Source organism: Gymnodraco acuticeps, unplaced genomic scaffold (assembly GCF_902827175.1).
Source record: "Gymnodraco acuticeps unplaced genomic scaffold, fGymAcu1.1, whole genome shotgun sequence".
In the NCBI taxonomy this organism is placed as follows: domain Eukaryota; kingdom Metazoa; phylum Chordata; class Actinopteri; order Perciformes; family Bathydraconidae; genus Gymnodraco; species Gymnodraco acuticeps.
In genome coordinates this window covers 2,305,524-2,317,770 of record NW_022991443.1, presented here as the reverse complement: position 1 = coordinate 2,317,770, position 12,247 = coordinate 2,305,524, and the positions used below count along the sequence as shown (strand labels likewise).

Sequence of the window (12,247 nt, the reverse complement as noted above, 5' to 3'; positions counted from 1 at the left end):
GTCGACCAATCGCAAGCGTCGGATTGAGGCACATGTCACTTTCGCGGCAAAAAAGATTTCGCGCGAAAACCGTCCGATCCCTGTTTAGATGTAGATCAGCTGGGACAATAACAACAATAACAGCCGATATCTGGGTCGGAACGGCGCTTTTATAAATGGACCGCGCCCGGTGTGAACACCCCACGGAACCGCGAATGGTCTTTTAAACGATGAGGGTTTATTTCACCGGTTTATTTCCTTACATTTCTAGTTAAGTCAGACTGCTTCCTGCGTGCCCCAACAAAACGAGGGGGTTGGAGAATTGCAGCTAATAACCCAGCTAGCATGCTAATCTGCCCTATATTTTCATATTCAACCATACCGCTTTACACTCCGCTTAACTGCCTTTCGCGTCATTACATGTGCTTGCAAAATGCTTCTGGGTTACAGTGTCGGTTTGATATTTTTATTTCGATAGCCCACTGTTGTAATGCTGCTATAAAGTTTTACTATTAATTTGACTAAGCCCTTACTTATGTGTAAGGAGAAATACTAATGTTTTAAATACTTAAATAGCTATTTTCTCGGCTTGACCGTGTAGTTTGTTAACTTGTTTGTTGTTAAGCTAGCTTATTAGCAGAGGTTGTGTTAGGTGCAGTGTGGCCAGGCCTCACGGCTGTACTGTACTGACAGGACAGATGACAACAAAAGATTAGCTTGCTCCCATGCTAGCTCGCTAACCCCCTGCGTTTATTTCTGCCACGGCTAATTTTCGACTCTTTATTTTTTAATATGTGAGCTATATCAGTTGTTATGCATTTAGCTCAGTTTTATTTGCCAAATGTCCTGTTTGGCATAACATCCTGTGTTGCTGTGTCACCACCAGCCTTAAAGTGGTGGTGAGCAGTAGCTTATTATCTAGGTAATATTGCTAGTTATAATGCATTTGTAATTGCTTGTTTATAAGATGGACAACACAGAGAGGGGAACTTTTTTTAAGCAATTTTAAAGCTCCCCATAACCAAGCAAACTTTTAAGGGGTTTTATTATTGTTTACTATCAAACCCAAGAGTGTGCTGAAACTCAAGTTGCAGCATTTTAGTGTGCAACCCTTGACGTCCATTAAAGGGGTTTTAAGTGACACACTGCAATGTCAGAGACTCTGATCACGGGCCACACATCAGAGGATCTGTTGGCTGACTTTGAGACTCTGCTGAACTCTGGGAGCATTGACCTGGCTGAGGACCACCAGATAGTGATCATCACCAGCCCCAGCAATGAGGGACTCCACCCGATCGCAGCCCCCACCAGCACGGGGGAGATCCTGCTGTTTGCCACGCCACAGGGCCCCGTTGATGTCCAGGACAAGAGGCGACCGGCCCTGGGGAGACCTCCGGTGAGGAATACGGGGATATGTTGGAAGAATATAAGGGCATCTACCTGTTGTTTTAAGACGATTTGATTTTAATTCAACAGGGAGTTTCATTTTCAGTAATTTTCCTCATAACACATTGTTGTTCTCGACCATGTGTTTTCTGCAGGTAAAGAGGAAATTGGACCTGGATAGTGACCATCAGTATTTCAGCACCACTCGCCCGTCCATAGGCCATGCACCGCCCTCCACACCTGCCCCTCCGAGAGGTACACACACACACAACACACACACACACACACACACACACACACACACACACACACACACACACACACACACACACACACACACCACACACACACACACACACACACACACACACACACACACACACACACACACACACACACACACACACACACACACACACACACACTCACTGACAGCTTACCACTGCTTTTTTCCCCTCTTTGTTACCCAAAATTCACAGCAGAAGCAGCTACACGTGAGCAGCACGTCCATTCAAACCATACAAACTTTGACCTTTGTTTTAGAAGTCATTGTCCAAAAAACAGCTGTTCTTTTTATCAGCAGAGACAACAGCCATTCTGTGACAACAGCAGGCAAACTCATATCAGAAATGATTCAAATGATTGGAAAAAAAACAAATGGGAAGAAATATTTTATTTATTGATTTATGTTGCTGTCTCCCTCCTATTGACCTTAAATAATCAATGTGGTTAATAAGTTCAAAAAACAGGAAAGAAAGCTTTAGTTGCATAGACTTTGCCACAGCACACAAACAAAAACATGGAGTGTGAAAGACAGACAGGGTTTGGTAGTTTGTGTGACTAACACTTTTAGTGTACTTTCACAAATAAAAAAACTGCAAATTCATGTAATAAGATTAATACATAATGTAACTTGTTGACAGGGAGTGCAAACATTAACACATTAACTAGCCAGTTGAAAAGTAAGGTTTACTTAAATCAATTTATAATTATACTCCAATAATCCCAGTTGCATCCATCACATGAAACCAGAACAATCCAAAAGAAGAATGATAGTTTGTACTCTTGAGTTGTAATTTCCCACTTGTAATTGCCATGTTATGTTGTTGGGAAGACAAGATAAGCCTATAATCCATTAGTTCGGAGAGATGCTGCTCTTCTGTACTGCTTCAGTCTGCTGAAGGGCATTAAGGAGGTGTTTTACAGTAAAAACAAACTACCCAGTTTGTCTAAAAGCAGAATGTCAGAACCCATATGTTTCCTCTCTTCAGTCCCTCGAACAACGACGGAGAAGTCCCGCTATGACACTTCGTTGAACCTGACCACCAAGCGCTTCCTGAACCTTCTGTCCCAGTCTGCTGACGGCGTGGTGGACCTGAACTGGGCCTCGCAGGTCCTCGATGTCCAGAAGAGACGCATCTACGACATCACCAACGTGCTGGAGGGAATCCAGCTCATCTCCAAGAAGTCCAAGAACAACATCCAGTGGCTGTGAGTTAGCATGAGAACCAAACATGACTATATAAACACCAACTATTGCAATAAAAAAAACTTAAAGGGATAGTGGAAATCCACGAATTTTGGGTTTAACTTATGTATTTTTATTAAAAATAAGCATAATAAACCATTTTTTTTAATTTCATGCGCCTAGTTTCATTTTATTTTCAATTTTACTGCGCCCTCTCAATGAAACGAAATACTTCGGGAATCGTCGGGAATCTTCGGGTGATGACGAGAGCATAGGAAGACGGGCACAAACAATGGCGGACATTCAATAGCATTTGCATGTGAATAGCCGAGTATATTGCCATAAATATGATGATTGATTATCAGTAAAAAATTCTACGTGACACAACGACATTGGATTAACCTTGAGATGCGTTTTTATTCCGTTGAACACAACTTTTGATCACAAATCAAAAAAGGTAAAACGTAATTATTGTAATATTTTTGGAACCGGATGTTGTTTACTTTCTCTTTTCTGGCTGATAGCTCCAGGAATTCGAGGTCTTACAGTGATGACATTACATCTGTGGAGTCTCAGCTTTAAATCGTATATCTTGTTTGTGCAGTTAAGATAGTAATAAGGGCATTTCTACCGTGTGTTGTGTGTAAAAAAGCGTTAGCATTAGTTAGCATTGTTTCGCTCAATGCTAATTCAAAGGCTTGGTATTACGCTTGTGTTTTTTCTAGCTAACAATTGTTCTTATTGTCAGTTAGCGGAGTTTCTTACCTTTAAAAGGGTATGAAACATTAATAGTTTCATAAATGTTAAGAAGCCCTGAGACATGTGAGAGGAAAAAAACTGTGGGAGGGGTCCACTGGGGGGACCTTCGGGCTTAACTGGTTAACAATGATTAATATTTGTAAAGGCTACAGGTGATCTTAAGATGCGTGAGCTATGCTTAGGGACCTACCAGTCAAGATTATTTGTGCGTAGGGGTGCATCATCTGGCGCCTGGTCCTGGTCATCCTCGCCATTGCCCATGCCGTGAACCATCACCTCGGGCTCGGGCTCGAACAAATAAGGACGTAATGGTCCATCGTCTGGCTCAATATTGTCACCATCGTCGCTTACTGAACCGGATTCAGATTCAGTTCCTAAAACGACATTTTCGTAGGAAAGCCGAGAGGATGTTTCTGACTCGCTATCATCACTGGATACCTCGTACAATCCTTCTTCTTTGTCTGGTATATTTGCCCTTCCACGTTCATTCTGCATAGACGCCATGGTTTGTTATCGTATCGTCTTCCTAAGTTTTCGTCACTTCCGGTTTGGCTGAGTCGAACATTTCGTTTCTAAAAAACTTCGGGGAAGCTGCAATAAAGTGCTTCTAACATGCGTAAGGCAATTATTATATTTTTTTAATCAGGTGTGATTGTTTTGGTACGTAATTATGCTTGTATATAAGTTAAAACGAAACTATTTGAGGTTCCATTTCCACTATCCCTTTAAGAAGTTGCTGGTATGTTGTATTTGGATTCTATAAAGCTCAACTATTGTTTACTTTTTTCTGTAATTTCTCTTGTGTAGTGGTAATCGAGTTGATGCGGCAGTGGTTTCCCGCCATAAGGAGCTGCAGAGGGAGGTGTGTGACCTCACAGAGGCTGAGGAGCAGCTGGACGACCTCATTTCAAAATGCAACCTACAGCTGCGACTGCTCACAGAGGACCAGCAGAACAAGAAATATCCTTACACCAGTTTTAGTAACTTGTTTAATTTTTACAGCTAGCTAAGTGCCCTTCCAAGCCCTGTTTCTGGCAGAAATGCCCTGCTAGGGCCCTAGGAAGAGCCTCCTCCTAACACTTGTTTTAATTACATAAGTACCTTGATGTATCACCGCTTGATAAGACAAACCAGCTCTATCCCCTTGGATGAACTGTTTGTGCCACTATATCTTTTTTTAAATGATTCTTCTCAAACTTTTGGGAACTGAGCCTGTCCCCTCTCAGACTCCCACAAAGCCAGTAGAACGATCAAAGCATGACCATAAGTCCTCACCGATCTGCTCCAACAAAATAAGCGTATTGGTATTTGTTATGGTAGTTTCTATCTAAAATACACAGAAAAAAACCAGCTTCGCCTGATTTCTACATCGATGTCACCAGCGCTTTTTCCTGAAAAGGTACAAATATGTTCAACTTCAAGCCTCAAAGCGGTCGAACAAATACTATAGTGCACTAACAGAAAGGAAAAAACGTTTTCTTGAGGAGGCCGCATGGACTTGCAATCTCTCATTAGAAATATTTTTTTAAATCACAATGTCGCTCTGGAAAAAAGGGCACTTAAAGATAACAAGCCCCAAGATAGCAGAGCTTCTTTAAGACAGTGTTGCAGTTTTAGATTGTTGTTGTGTTCCTTAACGGTTCTTCACGTTGGGCTATGTGCGCTGCCAGGACCTGAAGAAGTCGTTTGACTCCCCGGACCAGCTGGTCATGGTGGTCCGAGCTCCACCAGAGACCCAGATGCAGGTTTCAGAACCCAGCCAGGTACGGGCCTTAATGTTATTCACTGTTTAAAACATGTTGATTCTGAGGTAGGCGAGGCAACAATTGTTCTACATTTCGAAAATATATATATCTGAAAGGAAGAAAAAAACAACAGACAATCAACTCTTCTCTCAAGCTGAAAAAGGAATAGGTCAAGAACAACCGTAATGATGCCGGCGAGAGTGACTTGATGTCCCAACACTGTATACATTTAACATACATTCTGTTAAACAATAAATGTACATATCACACGTGTGCTTTATACTAGACTGGGGAGGTGACCAATTCAACATCACCATTTGCACTTTTCCATCACAAAACACACATTTTATATTGTTATATTTACTGGAAATTGCGTACAATATACCCAACAGCAAGAAGGACACTCTCAGGCGTTCTCCCTCCAGCAAGCTGCAACTTTATTTATGTTTATAGTGAAATGAGTATTGAATAGATAATTCCTCAATCAAAGTATGCAATCAACACCTGCTCACGTTTTGTTAGGACTCAGTGTAAGAGCAGTTCACTCAATTAAGTTCAGATAGATGTCTACAGTCTTTATTTGTTTTTTTGGAAAAGTATTGGAATGTAATTCTTGAAAAGATAGAAGACACTGCAAATAAAACAGCAACAAAAGGAAAAAGATCCCATGAAAAAATTATAATATCGAACCAGATTGCTTTGACTTTTTAACTAAATAAATATAACTACACAAGTATCATAGGTCATGTTTCCCACAGGTCCTCCAAATTCATGAAAGTTTATGAATTTCAGGAAAAAATGTCAAGTCCTTGAAAACTTTTTCAAATATATGTATTCTTTCTGTAAACTTCCTTAAAGCTTGCTAGTTTCATTATACATATTTTCAATGTTTTAATAGTTCTAAAGAAACATTAAACCGTATTTCAACTGTGCCGTGTACACATCTGTCTCTCAGGGTTACCAGGTGTCCCTGAAGAGCACACGGGGGCAAATCGACGTCTTCCTCTGTCCAGAAGAAAGTTCCGGCGTCTGCAGCCCCGTGACAGGAAGTAGTCCCTCCAAACCCGATTCCGACCCCTCCCTGGTCCCGCCTCCCTCACAACCCATGGACCAATCGCAAGCCAGAACTTCCGCAGCCGCTCTTGAGGTGGGTTTATCATCTCCAGCGTCCACGTCGTCCACGGTGACAGCCACCTCCCAGCAGGACCCCTCCTCCATGGCGTTAGGGGAGGAAACAGGTGAGCGTTTACATTTGTCAGTAAATAAATGTAAAAACCATACTTAAATGATAAGGCAGGATTCCCTTCAAAATGTACAAATCTGTTATTTTAAGAGATCAGATTGATAAAGATATGTTCCCCTAAATTGTCTATAGAGTGGAGTTGGAGTATTCCTTATTTTGTAACAGTGTGACCTGTACCTTCACTGCAAAACATTTACTTAAAATGAAATACAATGAAATACATTTTAGGTCACATTTAGTATTACCCATCATGCTGGTAAGCTTGTACTCCACATAAAAAGAAGTAGCTACTAAGGCTACCTATGATTCCCATTTTTTCAAACTGTCATGCCAGTATTGTGTTTACATTGTAAAAAGTAAGGACTAGCTAATATGGTATGGCTGATGCATTTGCAGTCTTTCTTCAATGTGTTTAATCGAAAATGTGCCAACTGTGTCAAAATGCATTTCAGCAACCGGCTGTTCTGTGACCTCACAACTTCGTATTGTTGTATTGTGTGCTGATGAAACCACAGTTACCAGGAAAGGCAAAAGTGTTACCAATGTTGTTCGTTGCCAACTAGTCAGCAAGCACAACACAGTTCCTGGGAACTGACTCAGCACAAGGCGTGCAGCTATTGTAGACAAATTCCACCTGTGCTTATCCTGCTTTGACCTCTCCAAATGTGTATATACAGTGGGGTAAAAAAGTATTTAGTCAGCCACCAATTGTGCAAGTTCTCCCACTTAAAAAGATGAGAGAGGCCTGTAATGTTCATCCTAGGTACACTTCAACTATGAGAGACAGAATGGGGGGAAAGAATCCAGGAAATCACATTGTAGGATCTTTAATGAATTAATTGGTAAATTCCTCTGTAAAATAAGTATTTGGTCACCTACAAACAAACAAGATTTCTGGCTCTCACATACCTGTAACTTCTTCTTTAAGAGCCTCCTCTGTCCTCCACTCGTTAACTGTATGAATGGCACCTGTTTGAACTCGTTATCAGTATAAAAGACACCTGTCCACAACCTCAAACAGTCACACTCCAAACTCCACTATGGTCAAGACCAAAGAGCTGTCAAAGGACACCAGAAACACCTGCACCAGGCTGGGAAGACTGAATCTGCAATAGGTAAGCAGCTTGGTGTGAAGAAATCAACTGTGGGAGCAATTATTAGAAAATGGAAGACATACCAGACCACTGATAATCTCCCTCGATCTGGGGCTCCACGCAAGATCTCACCCCGTGGGGTCAAAATGATCACAAGAACGGTGAGCAAAAATCCCAGAACCACACGGGGGGACCTAGTCAATGACCTGCAGAGAGCTGGGACCAAAGTAACAAAGGCTACCATCTGTAACACACTACGCCGCCAGAGACTCAAATCCTGCAGTGCCAGACGTGTCCCCCTGCTTAAGCCAGTACATGTCCAGGCCCGTCTGAAGTTTGCTAGAGAGCATTTAGATCAGAGGTGCCCAGTACATCGACTGGTCGACCGTGGGGGCAATGCTGGTAGATCGCGAGTCATTCATAAAAAAAAAATCCAGCTCCGAAAATAGACAAAACAGGTTTTGATCCCTCCTCCCTTGGCCTCCCTGCCACTTAATTCAGGAGTTTACTTGATTGACAGAAAAAGCGACCTATCGCTTTCCAGTCTGTTAACCCAGAATGCAAAGCGATACAAAATCAGTCAAGTGCCGGGAAAACTCAAATTAAGTTAAAGAGACCAACAACAAAATGAGTGCGGGACCGAGCAAAAAGCTAAAGACAAACCACTTCCATCCAGAATGGGAGGAAGAATATTTTTTTGTGATGTCACATTCAAAGGTTATTTGCCTTATTTGTAAAGCAAGCGTCGCTCTGCCAAAGAAAGGTAACGTGGAGAGGCATTATCGGAGTGTTCACAATCATCACCAGCCAAAAAAGTGTGGGCACCCCTGATTTAGATGATCCAGAAGAGGATTGGGAGAATGTCATATGGTCAGATGAAACCAAAATAGAACTTTTTTGGTAAAAACTCAACTAGACGTGTTTGGAGGAGAAAGAATGCTGAGTTGCATCCAAAGAACACCATACCTACTGTGAAACATGGGGGTGGAAACATCATGCTTTGGGGCTGTTTTTCTGCAAAGGGACCAGGACGACTGATCCGTGTAAAGGAAAGAATGAATGGGGCCATGTATCGTGAGATTTTGAGTGACAACCTCCTTCCATCAGCAAGGGCATTGAAGATGAAACGTGGCTGGGTCTTTCAGCATGACAATGATCCCAAACACACCGCCCGGGCAACGAAGGATTGGCTTCGTAAGAAGCATTTCAAGGTCCTGGAGTGGCCTAGCCAGTCTCCAGATCTCAACCCCATAGAAAATCTTTGGAGGGAGTTGAAAGTCTGTGTTGCCCAGCGACAGCCCCAAAACATCACTGCTCTAGAGGAGATCTGCATGGAGGAATGGGCCAAAATACCAGCAACAGTGTGTGAAAACCTTGTGAAGACTTACAGAAAACGTTTGACCTCTGTCATTGCCAACAAAGGGTATATAACAAAGTATTGAGATTAACTTTTGTTATTGACCAAATACTTATTTTCCACCATAATTTGCAAATAAATTCTTTAAAAATCAGATAATGTGATTTTCAGGATTTTTTTTTCTTCTCATTTTGTCTCTCATAGTTGAGGTATACCTAGGATGAAAATTACAGGCCTCTCTCATCTTTTTAAGTGGGAGAACTTGCACAATTGGTGGCTGACTAAATACTTTTTTGCCCCACTGTAAATACACCTTCAGAAAATGGTTAATACACATGTTTGCCAAATAATGATAGATCTAAAATTATCTAGAACAATCTTACCGTGGTTGTGTATGTTCTTTGACATTTCACTTTCTACACCAGAATCTCTCCTGGGAGGCGACCCGTTCTCCAGCCTCGGAGACATGCCCGACTTCAACCTGTCCCCCCTCTCCTCCTCGGACTTCCTGAATGGAGACGGCCTCCCTCTCCCATTGGACGGTTTTATCAACCTGTCCCCGCCTCACAGTCACGACTACCACTTTGGATTGGAAGACAATGAGGGCATCAGTGAACTGTTCGATTGTGACTTTGGCGACCTATCGCAAGTGTTGGGGGACAGTTAGATGAAGGAGACGAGGAGGAGGAGGAGGAGGAGCAAGGAGACTTCTAGATTTCTTCCTTCCTTCCCTATAGGCTTCAAATTGAGGGCTGCAAATCTTTGTCAAAAACACAAACTTAATGTTTTAAGTGTGCTGGGAAAATGTTTTGTGTAAAAATCTCAGTCCCTAAAATAACATTATTAGCACTTCTCTGGCCATTACAATTTTAGACCAAGAATTTAGCTTTAGTATAGCTATTTAAATTATTTATATGAATGTTATTATTTTGATATTTCTTTTGTTATTGATAATGTTTAATCCAAGTGGATGAGCAGGTGTTGGTGTGTGGAATATGGACTCATAGGGCTGGTTTCCTTTACACCAACAAGATGCAGATACAAATCACAAGGTTTTTTTCCTTCTGGTTAGATGCCTAAAATAAGGTCTGTTGTTAACATAAGCTTACAAGATTTTTACATTTTGTTCTACCACATAAAATATGTCAGTTAATACTTCACTGGTGAATGTCTGGTGCTAACAAGGGGCAAAATGAACTTTACGGTCATCACTACGAACACGGTGGATGTAGTTCCTTTATAGCCTAACGCTAGCTTTTTACCTGCGCTTCAGCTACTCTAAAAGTGATGTTATCATGCTGTATAATATGGTAACATAAACGGATACCATAACATTTTAAATATTAATAATTTGGAAATTCAAAAAAACAACAACTTAAAGGCCATTTTATCTTTATCTTTATCTTAGTGTCTAAATGACAAAAGGAGACACTTCAGTGATGATGTGGAAAAACAAGCAATTATCCGGGATGTGTTTTGTTGGTGTGCGGGAAACCAGGTTATGATGGTGTGCTGCAGTTAGTGATTTTAAAACTAATACTGAATTTGTGTTCCTCTATTAGTTAGCTTGGCGTTTAGCCTTTATAGTCTCAGGTGTTCGGGGAGCGGAGCAAAGTCTTAAAATGATTTTGATGCAAACATGTATGGGGTGTAATGTAGGGCGATAATAAGAAACAAGGAAAATTGTTGTTTCATTTTTTTCAGTCAAGGGTTCAAGTGAGATCACCAGATGCCTGTAGACCGATGCTCCACAAAGCACATGACTGTTATTGTCATGCGGGGGGAGCTCCTCACAAACCATCGTTTCATATTATAATTCATATATTATATTTCATATAAAAGCATCTTCTTCATTATGGGTGGATCAAAGAACAGCTGTTTTTTGCTGTGCCCATTCTAACCGGTGTAGAGCAGCAAGGCCTTCAGGGAAAGTTCTGTGGAAGTGAAAGGAGGAAGTGAAACCAGGGATGTGTTGGGGTTGTTCAGTAACTCAGCGTCCACACAGCGGCATTCTTTGAAGCTTGGGCGTGTCTGAAACTCGACCAACAACCAATCACATGAATCTCCCGCCCCAGACACCCAAGCAGCGGTTTGATTGGCTTTTGCAGCGAGCCACGCCAGCAAAGCTCCGCTTTGATTTGATTGGCTGACGCTTCCGTCGAAGCTTCAAAAGTTGAACATTGCTCAACTTTGGAAGCGAGCCACGCTAGCAAAGCGAAGCGACGGAACCACAATGCAGTTCGGCAAAGCGTGATGTCACCCCATTCAGAGTGAATGGGCAGAAGCGTTGAAAGCTTCACCATTCACTTTGAATGGGGTGACGTCACTTTTCACCGAACTGCATTGTGGGAAGCGAAGCGGAGCTTTGCTGGCGTGGCTCGCTGCAAAAGCCAATCAAACCGATGCTTGTGTGTCAGGGGCGGGAGATTCATGTGATTGGTTGTTGGTCGAGTTTCAGACACGCCTGCCGGCAAGCTTCAACGCACGCCGCTGTGTGGACGGGCCGGAAAAGTTTGGAAAGTGAGCGTTCATGCCTTAAATCTAATATGTTAGCCTCAAAAGGATAAATTCCTTCTTGTTGTTCACATTTGGTCCCCACATGCTTCTTCATGAATTGGATCTTAACCACATTGGTATTCAGTTGAAGAAAAGCAGCAAACATTCTCATTATGCACTCAGATGAAAATCTTGTTTTGTTTTAGTTAGAAATGTCTTCGTCAAACTATTTTTCCTGTTTTAAGTTATGTAAGCTATCATGTTTTTTTGTTGCATTCCCTGGTGTGTGTGTGTGTGTGTGTGTGTGTGTGTGTGTGTGTGTGTGTGTGTGTGTGTGTGTGTGTGTGTGTGTGTGTGTGTGTGTGTGTGTGTGTGTGTGTGTGTGTGTGTGTGTGTGTGTGTGTGTGTGTGTGTGTGTGTGTGTGTGTGTGTGTGTGTGTGTGTGTGTGTGTGTGAAAAAAAAAAAATGATGAATATACAAATTGCTTGGTTGAATTTCATATTTATTTAAAGTGGTACAAATGTTTTCATTTATTTTCTGGCAGGACGCTTGGTTCAGCCAAGCAGATCATCCGATGATAAATGTGTCCTTTAGTTGTAAAAAAAAAAGTTTGTTTGTAAATTAGCTTCTGTAGCACATTTTATATTTTGCCTTTTTTTTTCTTCCTGTCTTGCCTGTTGTAGTGCATGTGCAACCTTTGCATTGGCTCATGATGCAAA

General features: G+C 41.7%; 1 protein-coding gene across 1 annotated transcript; it reads left to right on the top strand.

The window, feature by feature from the left end:
- Positions 1-42: 42 nt before the first annotated feature.
- e2f1 (E2F transcription factor 1) lies at positions 43-11,072 on the top strand. Its single transcript, XM_034196407.1, has 7 exons — positions 43-1,375; positions 1,521-1,620; positions 2,637-2,856; positions 4,400-4,552; positions 5,241-5,355; positions 6,293-6,575; positions 9,457-11,072. Exons 1-7 carry the CDS (start codon positions 1,130-1,132, stop codon positions 9,696-9,698), a joined length of 1,359 nt encoding a protein of 452 aa, XP_034052298.1. The 5' UTR covers positions 43-1,129; the 3' UTR covers positions 9,699-11,072.
- Positions 11,073-12,247: the final 1,175 nt, after the last annotated feature.